The sequence below is a fragment of the Sphaerodactylus townsendi genome, linkage group LG01, assembly GCF_021028975.2.
Source record: "Sphaerodactylus townsendi isolate TG3544 linkage group LG01, MPM_Stown_v2.3, whole genome shotgun sequence".
NCBI classification, from domain to species: Eukaryota; Metazoa; Chordata; class Lepidosauria; order Squamata; family Sphaerodactylidae; genus Sphaerodactylus; species Sphaerodactylus townsendi.
The window spans coordinates 182,984,143-183,012,107 of record NC_059425.1 but is presented as its reverse complement, the minus strand read 5'-3'; the positions used below and the strand labels follow the sequence as shown (position 1 = coordinate 183,012,107).

Below are 27,965 nucleotides of genomic sequence, written 5' to 3'. Positions count from 1 at the left end.
AGGTGAGAGTTTTAACTTCAGACTTTGGAGGTGGGTGGCCTGCCTGGAACTGGAATGCTGCTTTCCCTCTCATTCCTCCTCGGGGAGGGAGAAGGGGCTGGATGCAGGCAACGCTCCTTCAATAGCTGGCTGCTGCTGCTGCTGCTTTGGGTCTGTGGGATCTGAAATGGAGAGGTTTTTTCACAAGCGTTAGTGGGATTACAGCTACTCTGGCACTGCTCAGTGGGATGTCTGTACTCTTTTTCTCCCTCCGTCAGCCGGCTGGTAAGTGCCTTTCGTGGCTTTTCTTCCTCCGCAGCCCACAAGTTTGAGCTGCGCTCTCCCTCCGCGCCGAGGAAGGCAGGGGAGCGTTCAGAGATAGGAAGACACTGCGCTGAGACCCTGCCGTGCGATGCCAAAGAAGTGATGCGTGCGGGGAAGCAGCTCGATAGATCACGCAGGGAGAGATTTAAAAGGGTTATAGGAAAGGGACTGAGAATCGAAAGAGAAGAGGTCCTTGGAATCGTTTTTTGCAGGCGTTCCTAGGCTTTGCGATGGACGAGCGAGCACGCCAGAATGCATGCCGCATGCCTTCCAATGCGACCAGCGGTGTGCAATTTATCGTAGTGTGTTCCTTTTACTATTCATTTTTTATGCCTGTGGAAGGGCATAAATTACTTCGCAGAAACAAAAAAAAAAAGCCTCCTGCCCAAGAGCAGAGAACTAAGATGTTGAGGGAACTTTTGCGATTCTTAGGAAGGAGCGTACAAACAGCTACACCTAGTCTTTGAAGCCTGTACTGCTATTGTCCAAGACTAATGTTGAAGCCACTTAGGAGCAAAGGCTGTTGATTCTACCTAGCACACAACAGACAAGACAACACACACACACACACACACACACACACACGAAACACATTCTATTCTCAATATAAAGCCTAAAGGCCACCATTTGGCCAAGGATGTGACCTGCATAACAAAAGCCAACTAATCTCAGGAAATTAGAGAAACTAAGCTTATTAAAGAACAGCAGGACATACTGAATATTTAAAACAATCTATATAGTAACCAGGTTGTACATTAGGGTTTGGAGGGGGTTTTTTTGGAGGGGTGGGGGATAATTTTGTTCCCGCAAAGCCCTGTTGCCTTGATGTTTTATCTCCTATGTGACTGCATTTTTTAAATTTTAAACAAGACTGCAATTAACGTTGAAAAGAAAACTGTGAGGTAGGGATGCAAAACGAAATGGTTGCAAAGAATGTAAACAGGCAACAGGCCCAATTTTTACAAATATTTTTAGCATGCTACCTTGTATCATATTAAATTCAAGATGGGTTTTTTTTAAGAAGATATATGTGGCCTCTAATAAGTATTGACCTGTACTGCAGTTTCTCATTGCTTTATATATTGCTTTATATGTACATACATGCTTTATATGTACATACACTGCTTTTTCTTTTTCTTTCTGTTTGGTCTGCAGTATTTACCAGTTATAATCTGACCAAAATTGGGGTTTGTGGATGTAAGAAACATGGGGAAATAAATCAAAGCCATTAGAACATACTGCACATGTAATTCAGTAGTGCATTCTACATGCATTTGTCAGTTAAACTGGAGAATCTGAAAACCCAAAAAGGGGGGGCAGGCGGGGAGAAGCAACAGTGTATGCTTTGAATTAAGTGCTGCGTTTAAACTATAACTTTGTGTTTACAGGATTTACTGCAGTCATAAAGTTGCTGTATGAGCTCTAAATAAAGGCATTGTGTTAGATGTTGTATTTACAGTTTTACCTGTGGATAACTCGGTTTTTTTTTCAAATGCTTGAAGAGTCTTTCCTAGATGTTCACATATTTATAACCCTTATCTACAGCACAATTAAAATCATTTCCATAATTGAAATTTGTGAGGCAGCACTGTAGATGAATTATAGGTTTCCTATCTTCTTCTCCGGCAGTTTAAGTCATCCTTTTTATAATAAATGACATTTCTCTTGCTACTAAGGGAAATGTTCGCAAAAGTTTAATTGAAATTTGGGATCCCTCAGACTTCAATATACTATTAACTACTTCTGGTTTGGTTTCCTGCTGGAGGCTACATTACCCAAGCAGCAAAACCTTCAAATTACAGTGACAATACAACTACTTGCCTATGCAAATTCTGAACAAATCCTTAGCCAGATCAAAAAGGGGACCACTTTAAAGGAATATATTATTTGTGCCACTGAAGGCATTTTTCTTCTCAAGGGACCCTGCAAAGGGTTACCTTTTATTAGAGATATGAGAACCTTAAAATCAAAATTTGCTTTTTTCCAATATTGCTTGTGCCAAATTTGAGAATGTAGGATATGACGATGAAACAGAATTTTCCTTCTAATAAAGTAAATTTCAGCAATTAATTTTTTAAAAAAAATTTCCTTCAATTCAAAGTTGCTTTCCAGTTCTGTGGTCTTTTTTTAGCCCATTAAGGAATCATAGCCCAATCTTGTTGTGCCCAGTCTTTGTTTAAAATAGTGAAGAGATCTTCAAGTTACGTTTAACAGGACATTCTCCCACCCCCCGCCCCCCGAAAACTGTGGGACGTAAAATGCTTTTTTGCACAATGAATTCTTTCCCCTCCCCACCCCTGCAATCCTCAACTGTTCTCTCACCAGTAGCCTTTGTGATTAAAGCAGAGAAACTGGTCAGCAGCATTTTAAAAAAAATCAGACTCACAGCCTCCCATAAAGAGATTTCTTGCAGTGTGTACCACCCCCCAGTGGGCAGATTTTCTCTGCTGCAAACACAGCAGTCTTCGCCTCTCAGAAATAAATGCTGCTGTCTGAAAGGCAAAAGTAATCATGCTTTGGGTTTTATGCTGTAATTTTGACAACCCCCCCCCCCCAAAAGAGCTGAAAATGATAAAGTCAGGTTGCTAGAGGTTTCTTCTAGCATTTCACTGCTTACTTGAAAGACTAATGGGAAGGCTGAGAGGCTCACAGAAAGTCTCTTTTGAATCAGAGATGGTAGGAGCTGATAGCCATGTTTGAGTCAGTATTTCTAACACCCCAGTTTACCTGGAAATACGTTCCGCTAATTTCAGCGGAATCTACCTCCAAATGAGTACGTTTAAGATAATCTAAGCGGCTAAACTGTTCAGAAGGAGCATCAGGACTGTAAAACAGATGTGTACAAAAATGTCCCTAGGATAAGTTTAGTTTGATCAAATAGTCATTAAATACGCAAATAGCTATTATTAAACTGTGGGATATCATTTGAGAGAGAAATGATACCAGCAACGTCAGAATAGAAGTAGCGGTTGTCTCCAGCTAACAGGAAGTGGGGAAAACAAACTTCTGCAAACTGCAGAGCCCGGACCAGCACAGAGGACAAAGGACATATTAAGGGCTACTCGGATAGACTATGGAAAAAAACAAAGGGTGCCCTGAAACTTCCAACAATCCCAGCGATTGTCTTGCAATCGCTGCTGAGTTTCTTTAAATAGTTTTGCAGAGCCAGGCCGCAGACCACAGCTGACACAGGGAACTCTGGATATGTCCCATTGCACTCAAGGAGGCTTACTTCTGAGTAAACTGACCTAGGATGGCAGCTTTGCAGGGCAATCCAACATGGATAGAATCAGACTACAAGACTCAGCAGAACAAAATGCCCTTTTTCATTCATTCTCTACAACAAACGGGCAAATACTGCAGAAGTGTGCACACTTAGCCCGAAGGCAACGCTGGATTCTTTACAAGGATTATATCCAATTAAAAGTTTACTCCTCAGCATTGTCTCAACGAGAAATTCGACATTTCTTTCATTGACTAGTTGCGTCACATCTTCATTGTCTGCCAGGACAGAGCCTGTGTGTGTTTCGTCCATACCACAAAAAGGCACGTTTACACCGTGGTTGAGGCTTAGATATGCCCATTCATGCTCTCTCTGTGTTGCAGAGCCTCAATTCAAAACTCGAACTGTTTACTCCAGCGCTGACGATTAATATAGCCGACTTACTAAGTGTAACCCTGCCTGAATGCTGAATTGTGATACAAAGTGCTTTATTTCCATAATCCAAAGAAAATGTTCCTGAAAGAAAAGGGCCCAAAGAGAGCTCCGGAGTACACTTTTCAACAAAGCTTTACATTCCTTAGCTCTCAGGAAGATATTTTAAGCTTCTTCTGCTTGCCTAACATTGAACAAAAGAATGGGGGGCCCTTTCCTGACATACTACGCTCATGAAAATTGCAGCTACTAGACAGGGTGGCTTAGGAAGTATTTTGCTGTCACTATCAACTAACCCTGAGTAGTACACTTAAGAAAACAATGTTGTGCACTTTGTTTTCCAGACAGCTGAGTCATGTTGAACCAAAATAACCGTGTAAAGGTTTTTAATAGCAACCACAGCCCAGGGACAGCTCGATTGTAGACAGGCTCTTCAAACTCCATGCAATACCCTCAACAACAACAAAAATCTCAGCACTAGTTGGGTTAGATCCTTTCTTCAACCCACAGAGGCTACAATGAAATAAATCAAATGGTCATGCAGAACCAAAACTGCTGACCAATCAGTTTTGTACAGCCAAGGCAAATTAATTCTAGATGTCACGCTGCTGACGTTTATAGCCTGAGGAGATATATTTGAATCCGTAAAACATCGCTGTGCTAGGATGGATCTACTGTTTCTCACATCAAAGTCCCATCACCGAACACATTCTCTTTGAGTTGTCATTTTTCAACCAAGTATGCTACAAGAACTTCACTTAATCAATTTTCAGAGCTGGGATTCTTAGATACGATTCTTCAGCAATGCTGTTTTTAAAATATTTTAAATGCTTTTCAAAAAAAAAACCATTAGAGCAAAACTGCTTCTATTATACAGCTACAGAATTGCAGTAAAGCCTCTGACATACCGTAAATAGCTTATATAGTATTGACATAGGTTAAATATTACTGCTGGTCAAGAATTGTGAGTACTGTGGGAATGCAAACTTGCCCCCAAATGTTTTCAGGCATTATGCTGATGTATTGAAAAGGGTTACAGTGAAAGCTACTGGATGTATCAAGAAAATCCTTAATTAACCGGGATCTTTGCTCTTCCATTTTTCTTGGGGTTTTGTTCAAAATTAATGTTCTCTTTCAAAACCATAGGGCCATGAAGCTCCCAACTGGATGCTGTAAAAACCGGACTACGGTTGTCTGTAACAGTGGGGGATAGCTCTCTTTTCATCCTGCAAACTCAGCTAGAATGCCTTGAGGTCAGAGAAGACGTAAGGACACCTCGAGCAAAAGGAGGCCGAACAGGGCAACGAGAGTCCCTTCTGTGTGGCTAGATCTCGCTGCTTGCCTTTATTATGCCACACATTGTTTTCAGTAGCAGAACTGGATAGACAAGGGAACTGCAAGATATCAAACTAAATCAAAACTCAAGAAAACTGTTCTCATTTCTCAATGAAAGAAGGCGGTGGGGGGGGGGGGTTGGAAGCGTTAGAAGCTTAATCCACGTTTCTGAAACCAGTCTTTTCCAAACTCCCAAAGAGTCTTGTTTTATTTTATCCTTTTGTTTGATGTAGTTTTGAGAGAAGAGATTTATTTTTTAAAAAAACAAAGAACTCGAGCGCTTTCATTTTAATCCAACATTACAACCCTTACTATGGGGCAGCACGAGGGGCTGAATATCAAATAGCACCCAAGCAGGGAGGGGGATTTTAAATATATGGAAAGTAGAATTGTGTTCTGGTCCCCTCTTGCTTGAGACAAAATGCTCAGACATTCTATATCTTCAGTTTCAGTACCGCATGCAGTTCTTCCTGGAAGAGCAGCTACTGGAAATCCTTGCTCTTTAATTAATGACTTATGCAGATTCATTTTTCATTCCGACACCATTCTTAAATCTTCTGTTCCTCTACTGTGTGCCAGAGTTACCTCCAGCTACTTCTCCTGTGCCCAGACTTCACAGAGACCTATATTAATGTTTCTCTTCCCGTTCACGTTAACTGAAGTGGATTACAGAGTTTTAAAACGAATTATAGTCATCAGAGCCTCGTGGTTTCTTCAGCAGACCACTGGGGGCAATTTACCTATTAAATAAGCAAAGCTATATACCATATGCTCATGTGTATGAATCATGAATCACAAAGAATATCTCCCACAGGTTTATCAAGTAAAACTGGGAGTAAATTCTCACCTAGAATTAGTCCTGTTACTAATTTAGCAAACTTGCCCAGTCTAAACAACCACATTAATTCTACACAAATAGTGTAGAAGGTCTTCTTTAGAATTACGTTTTATCCAGATTCTTAAGGCTAACCACAGAAACGCCAGCATTTTCCTGGGACTGAGTTGCAATCAGCAAACAAGAGAAACTGTGAATGCTTATATCAGACTTTTGAACAGCATGTAGTAAGCAGGGGTATACTGCAGACTCTTACAGTCAGCATCCTTTTCAGAAACCAAAACTCATGGCTAATTGGAGCTTACCCAGTGTGGAAAGAGAACCAGATTTCAATGTACACTGCAATTCTAAACATGTTTACATGTATTCAACAGGGCTACAGATAAGTCTGCTGGGAACTGCACTCTTCAACATAGTTTCAGCATTTACATTTCCAGTTAAGAACCAAATATGCTTGCTAAGGATGCAATAAGAGTTTCAATGACACTGCAGCATGGTACGTTTCCTGGTGCACCTTGTAGCCTAAGCTTTTTTTTTTAAGTAGAGTTACCTGAACAGCCCAACTAAACATATCCCATGTATGACACTTCACAGAACAGGGCAATATGGGATTCTGACCTGCATCAAAGCAGTGGCCCAAAACAATCCTTCACTTGGCAAGAGAAAGCAAATGCAACATAGCTTCATTTTCCAAGGAAAACTCATCCTGAAATGCACACATCTATAACTGTCTCTGTCTGTTCCCTATTTTGGTACATATCAAAGAAGGGGATTTCTAAGGATTTGTAACAACAATTGATAGAATGTTGAGCTTTCAGGCTTTATAGTGTTCTGGAGACAATGGAAAGCATTCTAAAGTGCAGGTCTTGTTTCTTGAAAGCAGAAAACCAGAAGCCCATTCTATGAAGCAGGCCCCCTTGCTTGTAAAGCAAAGAGTCATGTATCACATGTGAAAAATATTTCATCTGTTGATCAAAGCTGACTTTCATCACTGTTCTGCTTTGCTGAAAAGCTGAAATTAAGGCAGCAATATATAGGAGCATCGCATTTTTGCTCAATTATCTTTCTCCCTGTAAGTATTAGCATTTTAATAATGTTGAGAGCAATACGTGTAAACAGCTAAACATTTCTTCCTCTTGATCACAATTAATTAATATTTGCTTGCTTTCACAGGAAACTGAGTGAAATTCCAGGGAGGAAACCCTTCGCCAGCATTAGCATGCTTGTTCCTTCAAAAAGAAAATCCTCCGAATTCAAGAAAAACTATCTACAATAAGTGAGCCCTCGAAATCTGCAGACATGGAAACATTCTGAGCCGGAAACGCTGAACAAGTGCTAAATGAACAGGGCAACCCAGCAGGTATGGATTTACCAAGGCACGCCTTCAGTTCAAAATTTATACTTGGATGATTTGGGACAGAAAAGAATTTGAGCTCCTCTGTCTACTGAAGAAGCCATCATAATTCAAAGCATCATGAATGGTTTTGAAAACGCGGAGCTGAATTTACTATCTCTATCCATGATGCTGCACAGAAGAGATTGTAAGAATTACAAAGAAAGCAATTTTTGTTAAGGGTATTAAACCAAAACAAAAGACCCTCTTCACACAGGGACTTAAACAACGGAAGAGAAACTCCCTCCCTCTTCTTCAAAGGCTCAGTCCTCCAGGAATCTAAAGCTTTTATCCTCCACAACCTGATGTCCTAGGAAAAAAAACTTTATGGGAATGTTAATTGAATATAGTGGGGCCTACCAGGAAAGCTGTTCTATCATAAGGATCACTTGAGCTACTACTGTGAAGGAAATACAACTGTGTGAATTAAGCTAGAAACTTCTCTCAAATCAACTTGTTTTCCAAAAAGCAAATTCTCACTGGATTTTAGCAAGCACAATAGGTTCGCTCACATCTTTAAATAAGGTAAGACCAGTAATATAATTCACTTGTTTATCAGGGCAACAAGATGCAGAAAGTTACGAAAGAAAACCATTACAGTGGTTATGCTTTTTAAAACATTTTACAATGTTACATTGCAGCTGTTCTCACAGAAGCAAACGCATCCTCATGCAGTTTCAGTCTAAAAAGTAAAAGTTGTGGTGATAATAAGTATGATGGGTTAGTGAAATGGGCTCTGGGGAAAGCAAGTGAACAAAGTTTTAGGAGACTTTTGAAATATCAGATTAACAAATATCATTAAAGCTGTTCCAATAAAAAGATATTTTCACTGTACAATGGGCAGCCCCATCCAAAGGGTAAGTGCCTGGATGCGGTGCAGCGACTACTCCACCCCGCTGGTAATGTGGGGAGGCAAAAAACACCAACAAGTCTTCCCTCCCCCACCAGAAAGCCCCCATTGGTCTTAATGGACTTAGGCCAACGAAAAGGCCCTGGTATAACAAAGGCAATAGCCAGGTATAAGCTGACTAGCATTGGCTCCTCCCCCAGCCACGCCTCCAGAATGCCCCTGCTATGCTGGCAGCAACAGGGCCATAGGAACTTTGCACCATGGTCAACCACCACGGAAGCCTGTGGCAGACACCCATCAGCAGATCCACCCCTCCACCAGGGCAAATGCCCTAGGGAGGGCAAATCTGCTGGCGCACCCTTATGCTGCATCCTCCTCCTCCTGCTCTTTGGATGGGGGACAAATTACATAACCCTTACAATGTCCAACAGTTTTCTTACAACACAATTCTAAGAAGAATTGCGTCTTTGTAGGTGGTTTCTTCAGTGAACTTTAGATGGCTACAACCCCACTTAGGACTTCACTATTAGAAGTTACATTTTAGTGTCAAGGGATGAACAGCAGGCCATTTAATATGTATAAATATAGCGCAATATAAATACTATTATTATTTGTTCTTTACGATGCCTTCGTATTCTAGCCCTTAACACAATATGTTGTAATTACTAATGCTGGAACTAATTCGTTCAAGCCTTTCAGTAGTGTAGCCCAAGACGGCAGAACTTATGTTCGTCTCCCCATTCTTCCGCATTTTCACACCTCCTGTACTGGAAAGTGTACAAGAACATTCAAATTACAACTTCTGTACTATTTCACTGAAGCAGCCCCATTAAATTTTCATATGTCAGTTTATGAAATCTGTCCATAAGGTCAACAAAGATCACTTCTGCATTTCATCTCTCTGCTAGACTTCCTTAATTATAACTCCAGCCAAGTGAACAGCTTGGAACTGCCGCATGCATTTTAGCACTGCTCATTATTAGATACTAAAAGATATCTAATTACTCACCCAATAGTCCCATTTTACAAGAGCCAATGCTTCCTGTCCATTAAGTCACCAACAACCCCACATGTCTAAGTATGGAGAGCTTGAAAACTACTTAACTATAAGCTTCTTTATTGCAATGTAGGCATGCTCAGATAATAACATTGAAGGGGCAACACTGTGATCCCATTAGCCCACGTGATGGAAGTTCCAAGCAGCATTGCCAATGTCCAGGTGAGGATGGGATATCCCCCAGAATTACAACTGAACTCCAGACTATAGAGATCAGTTCCCCTGGAGAAAACAGCTGCCTTGGATGGTGAACTTCATGGCATTACATTACACCCTTATGACATTCCTTTCCTTCACAAACCTAGGCTCATTCCACACATGCAGAATAATGCACTTTCAAACTGCTTTCAGTGCTCTTTGAAGCTGTGCGGAATGGCAAAATCCACTTGCAAACAGTTGTGAAAGTGGTTTGAAAACGCATTATTTTGCATGTGCGGAAGGGGCCCTGGCCATGTCCAGGTTCCAACTCTAAATCTCAAGGAATTTCCCAACCCAAAGCTGACAACCAGAAAATGATTTCAGTCCAAGAGCTGGTTCAGTGAGTTCTTCATGTGGAATCCTCATGGAAACCGCTACCAGGTTAGCACAAACAGCCAAAGTTAGGGGGAAATTTCAGAGAAGTCTTTGCTGAAATGTTATGTTAATACAAGTTTCGGGGGGAGGGGGGCAGGAAAGAGATAATGATGAAAGAGTTCTTTGGATTCCGACTCATATGAAGCTGCCTCATACCTAATCAGACCCACTGGTCCCTCGAGATCATTACTATATACTCAGACTAGCAATGGTTCTCTGTGGTCTGAGGTAGAGGTCCTTCCGGTATTACGTTTTTTGTGGTCTCAGATAGAGGTCCTTCTGGTAATATGGTATTACGGTATTATGTTTTGAATACGTTTTATTTTAATTTTAAATGAGTTTTTATCAATCCTAATATATTTTGTGAATTTTCGCAAGTTTTAATAGGTTTTATGGATTTAAAATATTGTTATTATGCTATATATTGTAATTTTTTTAGGTTTATCGATTTTTTATTATTTTTATCTTGTATTGTAACTTGCCTTGAGATCTTTAGGTACAGGGGAGGCTAAAAATACATTTAAATAAATATACATATAAATAAATGACTTGCTGCCTGATCCTTCTAACTGGAGACAGTGAATGAATCTCGAACCTGCTGCATATGCCCAGCAGAAGTTTTCCCACTGAGCCATCAGCCCCTCTTCATCATTATAGCACCCCAAACAAAAAATATCCCATAAATCAGTTAAAATACAAACATTTTCCTCTCTGTCAAATTAACCTACCACATCTACATGGCCATAAAGTACACACAAACTGATAAATCCTTGGTAAACTCTTGGCAATGGAGACATATATACTTCACATTGGTACTTTCCAGTTTTCACCTGGTTAAATTTCTTTTCTTTTCCAGGTTGCTGAAAACCAAACACCGACCTGTGTCCAAATCTCACTGCGACCTGACCATGATCAACGTAACTTGGAACTTCATCCTAATTTGGACAAAGATAGGGCTGCTGCTCAAAATGGCACCTCAGTCTGTCAGTGCCAAGTCGTGCCCTTCAGTCTGCCGCTGTGATGCAGGTTTCATTTACTGCAATGATCGCGACTTGACATCCATTCCTGCTGGGATCCCAGAGGATGCTACAACCCTTTACCTTCAGAACAATCAAATTAACAATGCTGGAATTCCTTCCGATTTAAAAACCTTGATCAAAGTGGAAAGAATTTATTTATACCACAACAGTCTGGATGAATTCCCTACCAACCTCCCAAAGTACATCAAGGAATTGCATTTACAGGAAAATAACATAAGAACAATTACTTATGATTCACTTTCACAGATTCCTTACGTAGAAGAACTGCATTTGGATGATAACTCTGTCTCAGCAGTTAGCATTGAAGATGGAGCCTTCCGGGATAATATCTATCTGAGACTTCTTTTTCTCTCTCGAAATCACCTTAGCACCATTCCCTGGGGCTTGCCTAAAACAATAGAAGAGCTGCGCTTGGACGATAATCGTATTTCCACAATTTCAGAGCTGTCCCTTCAAGACCTTACAAATCTGAAACGTCTCGTTTTAGATGGGAATCTCTTAAACAATCATGGATTAGGAGAGAAAGTGTTTGTGAACCTAGTCAATCTGACAGAACTCTCGCTGGTTCGGAATTCCCTCAACGCTGCTCCAACAAATTTGCCAGGCACAAATCTAAGAAAGCTTTATCTGCAAGAAAACCATATAAATCGTGTACCACCTACTGCTTTCGCATACCTGCGGCAATTGTATCGACTAGATATGTCCAATAACAATCTAAGTAATTTACCTCAGGGTGTCTTTGATGACCTGGACAATATAACCCAGCTGTTTCTTCGCAACAACCCTTGGCATTGTGGGTGCAAAATGAAATGGGTTCGCGACTGGCTGCAGACATTGCCTGTCAGAGTGAACGTACGGGGACTGATGTGTCAGGCACCAGAAAAGGTGCGCGGGATGGCTATCAAGGACCTTAACCCAGAGCTATTTGACTGCAAAGATGAGGATATTGTAAGCACTATCCAAATAACTGCTTCAATACCAAACACTTTATATCCCATACAAGGACACTGGCCAACGTCTGTGACCAAACCACCTGATATAAAGAATCTCAACATACAAAAAAGCTACAGAACAACAGTTCCTCCGATACAGGAAATCATTACCATTGTTGTAAAATCTGTAAGCACTGAAACTATACATATTTCTTGGAAAGTTGCACTACCCATGACTGCTTTAAGACTTAGTTGGCTTAAAATGGGTCACAGCCCTGCCTTTGGATCTATAACTGAAACAATTGTCACAGGAGACCGGAATGACTATCTGCTCACAGCCCTGGAGCCCGACTCACCGTACCGTGTATGCCTGGTTCCCATGGAAACCAGCAATATCTATCTGTTTGATGAAACGCCTGTTTGTATAGAGACTGAAACAGCCCCCCTTAAAATGTACAACCCTACAACCACCCTGAATCACGAACAAGAGAAAGAACCGTACAAAAATTCTAATCTGCCCCTGGCGGCCATCATAGGAGGTGCTGTGGCGTTGGTAGCCATAGCGCTGCTCGCTTTGATTTGCTGGTACGTCCACCGGAACGGGTCCTTATTCTCAAGAAACTGTGCCTACAGCAAAGGCCGGAGGAGAAAAGATGATTACGCTGAAGCTGGGACTAAGAAGGACAATTCCATCTTAGAAATCAGGGAGACTTCTTTTCAGATGATCTCCTTGAACAATGAACAAGTAGCCAAGGAGGAGTTTGTAATACATACTATATTCCCCCCTAATGGAATGAATATATATAAAAACAACCACAGTGAAAATAGCAGTAACAGAAGCTACAGAGACAGTGGCATTCCGGATTCAGACCACTCACATTCATGATACTAAAGAAAAGAATTAGACTTCCAAATGATTTTTTTTCTTAAAAAGAAAGGCAACTTTAAAGATTGCCAAATCTACTACAGAACACTGGATTAAAAGACTGAAATAAGCAATGTATTGTACATTTGCCATATAATTTATATTTAAGAACTTTTTATTAAAAGTTTCAAATTTCAGGTTACCGCTGCGATTAATGTAGCAAGGATGCCTGAAAACAGTTCTATATTTTAGTATTTTTTAGTAATTTGTACTGTATTTTCCTTGCTAATATTGAAATTACAGACCATTTAACTTTTGTGTTCTACTGAGTAAGATGACTTGTTGACTGTGAAAGTGAATTCTCTTGCTATGTTGAACAATCAGGATTTTGCATACATTTGAGATTGTTGTAAGTATAAGCACAGGCCGTTTCCACTTCGCTATTTGTGAAAAGTTAAACCTGGCAAATTGAGGATACTCAGAAGTGGGTGCAAAAGGGATCAAAATATAACTCGGGGTGTTACTTTAAATCTATGAATATGATTAAAATTTTATACACCGGGTGTGCAAAGTAATGGGCAATATCAGTCGTTTAGCTATAACCATGTTTATAAGCAAAAAATATTTATCTGTTGAAGATTTCAGCAGATGGAGAAATTTAAATGATCGGACAAGAACACACTATTGCCCCAGATAAAAAAATTGAGGATTATTTTTTGGACAGTTAAATGATTACTTCTGTTCGTGAAACACAAAAGCAGATGATTACAGGCCTAAAGATTTCCCTCAGAATAGATGCGATCAAAACAGATAGAGAAGAATTTGGCAAAGACACAAGCTCTAGTCGTTCCATGGTGCTACAGCAAACACTTAAAAAACATCCCCAAATATTATACATATTAGATGTATTCCAACTACAGTAGAGATTATTGCCCATTACTCTTCCAGTTAGTTAGAAATCCCTTAATAAAGAGGAAGTGGGGGGAAAACTCTGATTGGTTTTCTGCTTAGTTGTGACCAAGTTAATGTTTAATACCCGAGACACTTTGTTGCCATAACTATTTTCCCCAAATGAAAACCAAAGTGCAGTTATGTGCCCTTTGGTCAATCTTGTATGTGCCTTGATCCAAAGTTATATGTGTTCCACATTTAACTGGGAACAAACTTCTCACACACATACACTTAATTATGGAACGATATTGGTCTTAATGCTGAATAAAATATAGAACTAAGTACAGGAAACTAAGTGCTCTTATTCTCCAAGTTTTCTTGTTCTTACATCATCTGAAGTGTATTCAAATTCTCTGTTTTTGGTGCCAAGCCCATCTCAAAAAAAAAAGTGCCACAAAGCACGAACTAAAATCGTTCTCTTATTCAACAGAATACCATAATAGTTAACAGCTTTTTTTCTTTTACTACAATTATAGGATTTCAGAACAGAATGGAGGTGAGCTAAATAGTTAATGATCTGTGTGTAAGTGTGAGACGCCAATATTTTTCAAGAATTTTTATATCAGTAAAAGGATAATTGACTCTATGAGTGGGTAGCATTGAGCTGGCAGTTCCTTATTAAATTAACCGGATGCATATAAGCTACTTCAACAATAGTTTAGAAATGCATGTTTTAGGGAAGGGTGGGGCAGATTTTTCAGAGGTTCGGTCTACCCACACAAGCAGATTGGGTAGTCACGTGGAGCAGCACACTAAAGGAGATCGACTACCGTGTTTCCCCCCAAATAAGACAGGGTCTTATATTAATTTTTGCTCCAAAAGATGCATTACGGCTTATTTTCAGGGGTTGTCTTATTTTTCCCATGATTTTGTCCTCCCACGTGGGAATCTGTAACTAGGGTTTATTTTTGGAGTAGGGCTTATATTTCAAGCATCCTCCAAAAATCCCCAAAAATCACGCTAGGGTTTATTTTGGGGGTAGGTCTTATTTTTCGGGGAAACAGGGTATTGAGTCTGAGCATACATGGATGCTGTCCTCAATCTGGAATGCTATTTATAAAGCATGGTTCTACAAAATGTGCAACAGCGCTCTGTTTTCGTATACATGTGAGCTTTGTTAACTTTACACCACTATCTCAATATGTCTACCGTGTCCCATGGATGCTTCATTTCTATTTCCCTTTATTTTATGGATGCATTCGTAACAAACTGTTGTACACCTCAAATGTCTCTGAAGCATGGCACAAGTCACAAAATCAAAAGTCTCTGGCTGCTCGTAGTCCGTGGAAAAGAACAGCCCATCTGAAGGTTCTTTGTCAGTATCCATAGCTTGACCACCTTGCCAGGAATGGGCTGCTGCAACAAATGTCCACAAACATGAGCATAAAACTGTGTCTCCACCCAGCTGCCTCTTCCCCAATATTCCTGAAAGAGATGGAGTAGGGAAAGGATAAAAAGAGCAACATACGCGTTGTTGTTCTATTGTATTGATATGATACTAAATACCCATCACTACCTTAGGAGCCCAAATTAATAAATGAACCACTGCAGCAGTGTAAATTTAACAAATGAGTCATTGCCATAGGAGAGCCAGTGTTGTGCAGTGGTTGGAGTGTCTGACTAGCATCTGGAAGACGCTGGTTTGAATTCCTACTCTACCATGGAAGCTCTGTGGCGTAGGAGGTTAAGAACTCGTATATCTAATCAGGAGGAACCGGGTTTGATTCCCAGCTCTGCCGCTTGAGCTGTGGAGGCTTATCTGGGGAATTCAGATTAGCCTGTACACTCCCACACACGCCAGCTGGGTGACCTTGGGCTAGTCACAGCTTCTCGGAGCTCTCTCAGCCCCACCTACCTCACAGGGTGTTTGTTGTGAGGGGGGAAGGGCAAGGAGACTGTAAGCCCCTTTGAGTCTCCTACAGGAAAGAAAGGGGGGATATAAATCCAAACTCTTCTTCTTTTTCTTCTTCTTCTCCTCTTTGGGTGACCTCGGACCACTCTCTCAGCCTATCCTACTTCACAGGGTTGTTGTGGAGATATAAAAGGAGGAGCAAAGAACAATATAAGCCACTTTCGGTCTCCAGTGGGGAGAAAGATGGGGTATCAGTGAAGTAAAATAAATAGCAATAAAGTAAAATTTACATAGCAATTTATGTTTATACTGAACCACAGGGCAAAAACTGCCAGTTCCTAGTTATTCTGCAACATGTCATTTTGTTCAAAATTATGTAAAATGACACGTCCCTGCTCTTGATGCGAGTACCACCCTAATCATGTTCTTGCTTAGATCCATAAAATTCCACTATACAAATATGTCCCTCTTTCAAAGTGTATGAGGTAGGCTTTCAAGTCTGAAATTTAACTTGTAAATGTGAAAAATGAATATAATCACCTTTTACATTGCTATTGTCACATGGCTAAATCAAACACCAATTCATATACTTTTTAAATATACTGTGTAGAGGCTTAGTTAACAATATGAACATATATATAATTCTGAACATCCATGCTCCTAGCCATTCTTATTAAACCAGTGAATACCCTATACCAGAAATGACAGACCATGTACATCAGAGCAGTATATGATACCATTTTGCGTTCAATTCAGTTTTTCTAAAGTTATTCACAAGCACAATTTCTCTGCCATTCTATAAAGATATAGAAAGGGATAAGGGTGCTTTTCTTTTTGTCTTTGGCAATGTTATTTATTCAGCTCCCCTTAAATGACAGGATGTACAGATTTGTTTTCCTATGTATGATTATCCTGTTACAGGAAAAAGAAGCATCTGATGCAACTCTGAGTGCATTGTTGTACTAGAAGTGGAGAGGGAAAGTGAAGTTTCATATGAAGGACAACTTCAAGGGAAGGGAATTTAAAAGTTCCCAAAGGGGAAAATGGACAGGGTTGGAAATTTATTTAGATATGGGGCCTTTCCCCACTTACCTTAAGCTCTGCGCTACTTGAGGAGAGTAGCGCGGGGTCCCCCAGCACTCCCCACGAGAGGGGTGGTGACAGTGCAGCCGCCCCGACGCTGCCGCTGTCGTGCCCCCTCAGCGCGAGGCATCCCTGGCGCTCTTGCAAATGGTGCCTTTTGATGACCCGCTTAGCCGGTGCAGGGATGCCGGTAGCGCACCAGGGATGCAGCGCGCACTGCAGGAATTACTTGCAGCATGGCAGCGACGGCGGCCAAGGGAAAAGTGGGGAAAGGCCCATGGATGCCCTATAAATGCTTGCTTCTGGACCACAGCTGTGTCCCTGACTACCGACAATTCAAAATCAGAAAAATTAATGGCAGAAAAGTTTCATGAAGTGCAAACCATGAATCCAGGCACATTGACAGGATAAGTTACTAGCTTCAACAAACTGAGGAACGATACCGACTGGGGACAGAATATTTTGCCTTTTACTCCCCCAATGGAGAAAAATGTTTTGTTTTAGCCTCTGTGTATAAAAATATAATCCGGCTTATTCCACACACACACACACACAGAAAATGCTAAAAAGATATATTTGAAATAGTGGACCGTGTTGAAAAGCTGCTTTTCCCGCTTTTTAAAAGCCGTGGTGGAAAACCCTTGTCACAGTGCCTGCCCCTCAGACAAACAGCCTGTCAACATATAAAATACTAAACAAACTCGGCAGTTACAGAAACCTTCCATATTCACCAAGACATGGACGAAAGGGTCTTGATATGTTGTCAGTTTCTTTTCATTTTCAGAAAACTTGGTCCTCCCAGACATGTTCACTGTATTTGATATTCTCCTCACTCTGGACCTCCAGTCAGTAGTTCCATGTGTAATCTAACCTTGACAACCATCCAGAGGTGGGATCCAGCAGGTTCTCACCAGTTCCCGAGAGTGGAGTTACCTAACTAGTATTTGTGTATTGTGCGAGAGGGGGTTACTAATTGGGTCCGCTTTTCCATCTCCCGCCCTCGCCTCCCCAAGAGGCATACTGCCTTTGAATGTGAAGGTTCCATGTAGCAATTGTGACTAATAATGTAACTCCCTGAACTGGGTTAATCCCTTTCAGGTACCGCAATTCATTGATTCCTACTCAATAGCCTTACGTACCTTTTATCTCCACCAGCCCCGAAGTCTCCCCAATATCAAAGAACCTGTGTGTTTCACCATTGCTGTGTTCAGATTTGTGAGTTGGGGCATTTTCTATAATGTGATGATGATTTAGAAATGACCTGGTGCAAAAGAAATTTGGGGGGTCGTGGTGGGGTGGCTGCCCATGGAGGGGGGGCATCCAACTCAGGTTTTGCCCAGGGCTCAGGTTTTCCTAGGTACGCCTCTGTCCCCTTTGCTGAAGGGCGGGGCTGGTGAGGGAACCTGTTACTAAAATTTTTGGATCCCACCACTGTAACCATCCATGTGTAATCTAACCTTGACAACCATCCTTGACAAGCCCAATTCCACTGAAAGCCTGTACCCTCTTGGGTATCTATTTTTCTTTTATCTATCTCTTGGTAAGACAAAATTGAGCCTTTCAGAGCATACTCTTACTAGTGAGCACCTTTTCTCTTAAGTACTTTTGAATACCACCACCACCTGACAACTGCTAAACAATCGACTGCTATCCAGTAGTAAGTGATGACAGACCTGTACACATACTTCATTGGTGTTTTCTAATTTTAAAAAATGGCTTTAAAACTTCCAGTGAATATCTGGAGTGACATCAATGTGAAGTTCTAGGATATGGGCCCATCTTTATGGTAAAAACCATAGCTGGAAGGGAAGAACAAAGTTGCACTTACTTGTAACTGTTGTTCGTAGAGTGGTCTTCTGTGCAGGTACAGAAGGCTATGAATAGGAACAGATGTTTTCTAACAAAATGCATAAAATGTAGCTCTAAAAAGATGTTCCTTGTTTAATATAACACACAAATGAATTCCTATGAAAAATTTCTTCCTAGTTAGAGGAGTATGTTATTTCCACAACTAAATCAATTTGGAAATATACCCGCATATATTCCCAGCATTTATTTACAATTTACTTACAGCAGTTACAAATTATTTACAACAACTCTGCACAGTCAGGCGACCAAAATTCCCTCCTATTTGCCTATTATTAATTACATGCAACATCTTAAAACAACATTTCAAGAGTAAAAAAAAAGTACCGTTAAAACTGCACACCTCATTAGCATATCTTGGGTAATGACGATTTTTGCTGTAGATTACAGATAAGCAAAATAACTCGGGCAAAGCTTCCTACAAATTAATATTTTATGCTGGCATAAAAGTTTATCATGTGCAGCTATATGCCACCCATAAATGTTCCGGCATAAATAATGCATGATATTCAGGAAAAAATAAATACACAGTCAGTGAATTTCTTGTCAAAATATGCTGATTAGGGCAGCTTGCCCAAAGCTAAATTCATTGTAATAAAGATTCCTGGACTGGAACACGGTGCCATTTATGTTATTCGCCACCCGGATTGTTTTCGTAGTATATAAACCCAAAGCAAACAGCTGTCAGTTGGAAACCCTCGGAAGAGCTCTGTCGCTAGGCGCTGCTGAGCTTTCTTGCTTCCATGCTTTGAAGAACTTGTCAGCCGGGCCCTGGCAACGAGCAGCAGAGGCCGGATCTGAAGCAGCTGAAAGCACTGGATTAGAACGGCTTACATCTTTTGACTATGTGCCGCATCATTGGATTGAAATCGCTTTGATAGATGCTTCTGGCAGATGTTGTGTTTTTCGGGAGTCCACAGAATTATATGCTACATTTGTTGCCCTTTACTTTCGGGGCTTACTTTAGCAGCCAACTGAAAGTGGTATTAAAGTCAGGAAACCTAGCTGTAACTATGTCAGTGGAGTAGTCTTTCAGGGATAAAAAAACGAAGGCAACTCAGAGGAGTTTGGATTTATATTCTGCCATTCTCTCCTGTAAGGAGTCTCAAAGGAGTCTCCCTTCCTCTGCTCACAACAGACACCTTCTGAGGTAGGTGGGGTTGAGAGAGTTCGGAGAGAACTGCGACTAGCCCAAGGTCAGCCAGCAGGCTTCATACGGAGGAGTGGGGAAACAAATCCACCAGATAAGACTATGCCACTCAAGCGGAGGAGCGGGGAATCACACCCAGTTCTTCAGATTAGAGTCCACTGCTCTTAACCACTACCCCCTGCTGCCTCTCAGGATGTTGATGTTAAAGAAGTCTCATATCCCAAGGGTCTTCTTACAAATCAAGTTATATTAAGAAAGAGTTGTGCTTTTCTGAACCCAAGTTCTCCCCCCCCCCATCAAAGAAAGAGTGGAGTTCAGCAGGAAATGGCTATGAACAAGATGCCACATGAAGACACATGAAGCTGACTTCTAAATAAGACCCGTAATCCATCACAATTGGTCTTGTCCACCCAGACTAGCAGCTGCTATCCAGGGTCTCTTTCATATCACCTGTTGCCATGTTTTTTTTATAATTGGAGATGTTGAGGATTGATCCTGAGACCTTCTGCATGCCAAACAGAGGCTATTCCACTGAGCCACAGCCCCTTCAATGGAAACAGGGGATCTCCACCCTTTTGACCTTACATTTCTTTTTCATATTAGGCCTGTTGACTTCCTATTTGGATGACCTGGTGTTAACACCAGTACAAACCTTTCAGAAAAGGAGATCGCACAGACAGGAGGGACTGAGCTACATGTGCATTATTCGAGTGGAAGGGCACTGCTGACATTGGAGGGCATGTATAACATTGGCAAATGAACAAGTGAATGAGTGGATATGAGGACAGATCTTGGTTTGTTGCAGGCCCCGGTTGGAGACTGTCTTTGGGCAAGAAAAGGTTTGCCTCCCATTGACTGTGAGAAGAACATCATTTTCCAGCATGGGTCGCTGGTTGTTAATGATGTGTTCAGCCAGTTTGATCTGAGAGCCATATTTTATGTTTTGTTTTGTTTTTAAAAAATTACCCGAGCAGACCACCTCGCCACCGCTCATGGCTGCTTCGCTCCCTGACGAGGGGGATCCTTCTTTGGGCAGCTGCTGCAGCGCGCCTGGGCCAAGACAACCCAGAGACGCAGCAGCAGCAGCAGCAGCAGTAGGACTACCGCGCCTGCCTGCCTGCTTGCCTGCCTTGCCCACCCGCCCCGGCCTCCTCTGGCTACTCTGGGGGAAGGGAAGAGAGAGGTGAGGGGAGGGCAGGAGGAGGACTGAGAGCCATATTTTAATGTTCTAAACTTGTTGTAGCCCGCCCAGAGCCCTTCGGGGATTGGGCAGGATATAAATCCAATCAATCAATCAATAAAAGACTTGCTGTAAACTGGGAATTTCTAGTAAGCATACCAAATCTCATTTTGCTTGCACTGCAGATAGTCTTTAAACAAGACAGATTATTCTCTCTTTTTAAAAGCAAGAAATGTATTCTTTTTCTGCCAAAAAAAAAACCTGCCGTCATCCCCGGTTTACCGTTTGCTTACCCGGAACTTCGTACCATTTTACAAAATACCTATTTTTTTTAAAGCCGTTCAATGGTGCCTTATTATTTCCTACATGTAAGAATGAATGAGAGGTGCTAACCCACTGTCCCGCACCAGGGGAGTGCTCTCCACATCCCACACCCACTCCTCAGCACTATACAATAGAAAAGCAGCTAGCTTAGGCAAACTCCTTTTATCAATATTCTACCCACCGTTGCAAAAATCTGTTTTAAGGAACAAAGGTTGTCTTAGGCCATGAACTGGTTGTCCAAGGATACATTTAAGGAGAAACAATAAAGACTATTTCTGTAAAGCGATACTTCCAGCTTTTTAAAGACTTGAGGAGCCTTCCACTATAATCTATACTAATATATGTTAAAATTAATAACAAATCAGAAAATTCATCAGACGCTTAAAATTTTACTTTCATCCCCCATCCCAGCTTACTCTGATTCTCTGTTCCGGGAGAAGGGGGAGTGAAGAGGAATGCACAAATATGCAACTTTATGGAACAACCTCCCCAGGAGATGTGCCTGGGCCCCTCGCTTTCAGTCTTTAGGAAGCCGTTACAGGCAGTTTTATTAGGGTCCACATATGATTGAGTTGACTAGCAGTCCCGAACTGCAACTGCAAATTTTGGTTCTAAAGTATTTTATGGTATGTATTTTATCTTGCCTTGAGCTCTGTGAACGAAGAAAGGAGGCTAATAAACATTTTAAAGAAAGAAAAAAGATACGCTAGTTGGTGGTAACAAGTCTGGCAAATATGTGGAAAAACAGAAGCCAAAAACTTTGCTTTCTACATTGCCTCTTTGTAGAAGCTAACGATGGTTCAAACATAGTTGGGGGAAAAACACACCCTCATTTGCAATATCGGCATGTTTGAAGCCATGGGGTAGTCTTGATTAATACACGGAACGAGTGCTTTACGACAGTCCTTCCGCCTTCCTTATGCCTCCACAAGCTCTCGAGCATCCATCCATCATCAGTTAGTCCTCTTGTTTAATTACATACCTGCCTCCAGGCAATGTTTATTGACACAGATAAGGCTTCTGGACTGAGTAGCTTTTTCAAACTTATTTCAGCTTTCAGCCGGTAGGAAAACGTTATTACTGGTGTCCTTCGCTCACTTCCCTCTACCGTCAAGTTGCTGAGCCAGGAGACTCACTCATACAGATTAAGGAACAAAAATGCTTGTCAGTACCAGCGAGGTGTTATTTCTTTATCAATACTAGCTAAATTATATAGCTGCAATGTAAATCATTTATACGAGCAGCTGTGGAAAGACAAGCAAGCCAAACTTTTAAAAAGGGGAAAAAAGCTTGCCTTCACTGTTAACGTCCCGCCCACAGTTCATGTCACCTTGAACCTCTTGCAGAGAAAGGTGGGTATCTTGAACAAACAGAATAATACATACTTCCTCCACAGAAATAAGCTTTAACTAGCTCCACAGTTGGGCATTTTATTACAGCCAAAAGATGTGCAGAATCAGAAAGGAAGGGTCTAATGAAAAGAAGTATTCGATTCAGCCTTACAAAGTTTCTGAAGTGCTTCTTGAAGACGGCTAAAGTTAACGTTTTTTGTTCCCTGATTTAACCGAGTCTTCGGGTCCGAGTGAAAAACAAAAATGGACAGACTTGAATTTTAAATCCTGGTAAAAGCTTCCCAGTTCTGAAGTATGAAAAGAGGGTACATTGAAAGGCTGCTGCTTCTCCGCAAACTCTCTCTCACTCTCTTTCACACACACACACACACACACACACACACACACACACACACGCACAGAAACACAGAAACCCACACATACACAAATAATGCTCATCTGTACACTTGGTGAGCATTTGCCGGAGAGTCGGCAGTCTTTATTTGAAACATTTTTAGCTGCCTTCTACCTTGCAGTAATGCAGGCAGCTCAAAATACAAATAAAACAACTATAAAAACACAGAGAAGCCCACAATTTAAAACCTCATAAGAACATAAGAACAAGCCAGCTGGATCAGACCAAAGTCCATCTAGTCCAGCTCTCTGCTACTCGCAGTGGCCCACCAGGTGCCTTTGGGAGCTCACATGTAGGATGTGAACGCAATGGCCTTCTGCGGCTGTTGCTCCCGATCACCTGGTCTGTTAAGGCATTTGCAATCTCAGATCAAAGAGGATCAAGATTGGTAGCCATAAATCAACTTCTCCTCCATAAATCTGTCCAAGCCCCTTTTAAAGCTATCCAGGTTAGTGGCCATCACCACCTCCTGTGGCAGCATATTCCAAGAGCACCTGCACCAATCACATGTTCGTTAGCGTGAAAGAAGTGTTTCCTTTTATTGATCCTAATTCTTCCCCCCCAGCATTTTCAATGGAATGCCCCCCTGGTTCTAGTATTGTGAGAAAGAGGGGAACAATTTCTCTCTGTCAAAATTTTCTACCCCATGCATAATTTTGTAGACTTCAATCATATCCCCCCTCAGCCGCCTCCTCTCCAAACTAAAGAGTCCCAAACGCTTCAGCCTCTCCTCATAGGGAAGGTGCTCCAGTCCCTCAATGAGGACTAACAGTAACTAAAATCACATTCATTTTTATTTACTTAAAATTTATCCACCAGCGTGGTGTGCAGACACCACAAAGAAAGGCAACCATAAGATGCTTATCTGCCACTGCTGTTTATTGACTGATTGTCTGCCTGTTCACACAACTCGTTGCCCCCCCCCCCTTTGCTCACAGCAGGTGCTGTCGGCTTGCCGTGGCACTGCATTTTTGGAAGAACGGCGCAGCAGCACAGCCCCTCACCCTGGGGTTGGGAGAATGCTGTTAAATGAGGTTGATCTCAATGGCAGTAGGGACCAATTCCAGCTGAGTAGGCCATTTCTCTAGGGATGTGGATTGGTATGATATAGCCTGATCTCATCAGTTCTCAGAAGCTAATCAGGGTCAGCACTTGGATGGGAGACTGCTAAACAAGGCTCGGCAAAGAAAGGCAATGGCAAACCATCCCTGCTTCTCACTTGCCTGGAAAGCCCCTTGGCTGGGGTTGGCATAAGTCAGCTGTGACATGACAGCGCTTTACACACATACATAAAGGCTTTGACCTGGATGGTAAACGCTAGTACGATCTCGGAAGCTAAGCAGGGTTGGCCCTGGTTAGTACTTGGATGGGAGACCATCAAGGAAAACTCTACAGAAGAAGGCAATGGCAAACCACCTTAGCTTCTCACTCGCCTCGAAAACTCCTGGTATCACTATCAGCTGGTTGCAACTTGACAGCATATGCATACTGGCATATATAATCCTTCCTAATGTAATGCAGTACTGCTGCGACTCTGGCCCTCATGTATACAATAAAAGAATAAGAGTTTGGATTTATACCTCGCTGTTCCCAACCACAAGAAGTCTCAAAGCAGCTTACAACTTTCCCTTCCTCTCCCCACAACAGACACCTTGGGAGGTAGGTGGGGCCAAGAGAGTTCCGAACTGCAACTAACCAAAGGTCACCCAGTAGGCTTCATGTGGAGGAGTGAGGAAACAAACCCAGTTCACCAGATTAGAGTCCACCACTCATGTGAAAATTACAGTCCACCCCTCTTAACCACTGCACCATGCTGACTCTGTAACTGATGGCTCCGGTGGTTTCCCACTGAGCTGCACTTGCAATGATAACTCCGGTGGTTTCCCACTGAGTTGCACTTGAACTGATGGCTCCGGTGGTTTCCCACTGAGCTGCACTTGCAATGATAATGCTTAGCATGGTGGAACTTCTAACCACTACCCCACACTGGCTCCTCCGGGTTTGGAAATTCAGGATGACACAGAGCCTTATGGCTTATTTGCTGGGTTAGCAGACTGCTCTTCTCTTTAGTGCCTTAGTTGGAACTCTTGAACAAGTTAATTCCTCCCTTTATCAGCTTTTCCTTGGGAAATAAAATATAAATCAAACATCTGCTAGTGTTTTGTGAACTATCTTGATAGGTGTGATAAGAACTGCCAACTCATCCAAGCTCCAAGATGGGCTTCCCTAATGAAGGTGGTGGCGTGCCTTTGGTAACAGCAGGCCCCACCCCATTTAGCTGCCAGTTCTGATCTGTGTTCTCCTACCCTGCGAAGACTAGGGTCGATTCCACACTTGCGTTATTGACCTAAGTTCAAGCTGCGTTCGACCTAAGTGCTCCGCACAACCACTGGGATCGAGGTGGTTTTGTACCAGCTCCGCCCTGTGTAACGGTCAAATTTCCGACTCCAGTTGGGAACTACTACTTTTTCAGGGAACCACGCTCGAACTCAGCTCGAACTCAGTTCCAGTAAAGTGCGGAATCTCGGGTGCCAGGAATCCCCCATTCAGCCAATCACAGCTGAGTGTTTTGGGCATGCATACAGCTGGCCAATCAAAAAACGCCACCTTGTCCCTCCATTCCTGTGGCAGTTTTTTTTATAACGTGTGTGGATAGATGGAACATGGCCGTAGAACAGTAGCCAATCGGAACGGAGCGGCAAAGAGGCACAGGATGATTCCGCCCTCTGAGCTGGGATCAAGCTGGTTGCAGTGGGGAACAACAATGGCTTCGACCTAGGTTAGTACCCTTCTCAGGGAACTGGGTCGAACCTATTTTACTCGTGTGCAGAATCGCCCTAGGAGTTCTGGGAAACAACCTCACATCCCATTTTGAAAGGCTTTGTACTTTATGCTGTGAGTTCATGGTGCGTGTCTACTCTATCTCTGTGTCATGCATTTATCATTTTAAAGCACCCAGCTGGCCCGTTCTCCCTTGTTTGTCATAGTTACATCTGTGTGGCTCACAACATTTTCCCCTTGTTACAAATGCACAGAATTGTCATCTAACGTACAATTATAATGAATGTTGGCCTCACTTGGGTCTCTTCCAAGGGAAACAAGATTACAGAGAGAGATGGGAATTGCAACCTCAGTTCCACGATGAAGCCACTTCTTCACGCGGAGTACTAGCTGTCAAGCAAAAATCCTGGTTTTCCACTTTATCTGTGCCAAAGGCAAGTTGTGCCAAGTTTTAAGAAGTCCCGATGTGATTACAAAATTGCATAAACTGTAGTAAGCACTGCAATGCTGTGCATAATTACATCCAATCAATTCATGATGGTGTTTACCTTATGGGGCATTATCTTTAAACCATCAACTTTAAGGTGTTATTGCTGAAATGTAAAGTCGTCTTCAAGTGAGGAGTCCAGGCACTCCAGCCAGAGAAGTGATGCACCGATTTTAAGGTAAAAAATAGTAATCTTCAAATGCTTTAAGGCAAGGCCCAACCAATCCCAGGCGCCAGGTTCACCATAGCACCCAGCAATTCCATTGTGGGGCTCCGAATTTAGCAATGATTTTATTGCAGCATGTCTTGGCAGCAGGAAAAGGGGAAGACCCAACATGAGATGGATTGACTCTATAAAGGAAGCCACAGCCTTCAGCTTTCAAGACCTGAGCAAGTGATAGACATTCCGGGAGTCATTAATTCATAGGGTCACCATGCGTCAGAAGGAACTTGACAGCACTTCACTCACTCACAAACACACACACACATACACACACACAAGAAACGTCTTGGCAATTCTAAGGGAAAGTACAAAGCCTATTTATCAGTTCCCATCAGAGTAGCATGTTGTGCGACTTGAGAATTAGGATTAGGGTTTGCGCTGCAAAAAATGAGAAAATATGGTCATTAAAAAGACTAATTAAAATAAATGCTTTGTGGACCCTTCATTTCAATTCCACTTGCAGCTTTTGGAGGAAAGAATCTGCCAGTAGCATAAAAGTCTCATAATGTGGAAGTTGTCTGCTCCAATGATATTTCAGTCATAATGATTAGCTTTCTCGCCTGTCTTGAACTATCAAAGCCAAAGAATGGAATTCTATTTTGTGACATTCTTTGCCTGTTTCTCGTTCTGTATAACCAACTTTCTCTCGTTGCCTGCTGTTTTCATGGGGTATGTCAGTGGGATGACACTCCACATTTAAAGAAACTACGTACTTGAGATGTTAATTATATGTAGGTGTACTGAATGCATGATAACACTGACATCTTTCGTTGCAATAGCATTGGTGTATTGTCCAGATCTGTAAAGAAGTCTGTGGCAAGAAAAAGCAGAAACAGTAGAACTTTCTAGGATGTTATCCAGACCATGAGAAATGAGAAATTCCAGAACACAATGCTGCAGCTCAGTAGGTACATTCAGGTAGTGCTGACATGAAAGACACATTGCTTCTATACTCTGCCCCACCGAAAGATAAGAACATGAGAACGTAAGAACTAGCCTGCTGGATCAGACCAGAGTCCATCTAGTCCAGCTCTCTGCTACTCGCAGTGGCCCACCAGGTGCCTTTGGGAGCTCACGTGCAGGAGGTGAAAGCAATGGCCTTCTGCTGCTGCTGCTCCTGAGCACCTGGTCTGCTAAGGCATTTGCAATCTGAGATCAAGGAGGATCAAGATTGGTAGCCATAGATCGACTTCTCCTCCATAAATCTGTCCAAGCCCCTTTTAAAGCTATCCAGGTTAGCGGCCATCACCACCTCCTGTGGCAGCATATTCCAAACACCTGTGTAATCACGTAATGTTTAGCGTGAAGAAGAAGTGTTTCCTTTTATTAGTCCTAATTCTTCCCCCCAGCATTTTCAATGAATGTCCCCTGGTTCTAGTATTGTGAGAAAGAGAGAAAAATGTCTCTCTGTCAACATTTTCTACCCCATGCATAATTTTATAGACTTCAATCATTATCCCCCCTCAAGGCGCCTCCTCTCCAAA

At 42.0% G+C, this 27,965-nt stretch overlaps 2 protein-coding genes across 2 annotated transcripts in view; one reads left to right on the top strand and one right to left on the bottom strand.

The window, feature by feature from the left end:
- The window catches only part of MACROD2 (mono-ADP ribosylhydrolase 2), a 1,251,138-nt gene that overhangs the window by 1,128,846 nt on the left and 94,327 nt on the right, over positions 1–27,965 (bottom strand). The window lies entirely within an intron of this gene.
- Positions 33–14,375, top strand: FLRT3 (fibronectin leucine rich transmembrane protein 3). Its single transcript, XM_048501330.1, has 3 exons — positions 33–264; positions 7,302–8,046; positions 10,858–14,375. The coding sequence occupies exon 3, from the start codon at positions 10,910–10,912 to the stop codon at positions 12,857–12,859; it is 1,950 nt and encodes a 649-aa protein (XP_048357287.1). The 5' UTR covers positions 33–264; positions 7,302–8,046; positions 10,858–10,909; the 3' UTR covers positions 12,860–14,375.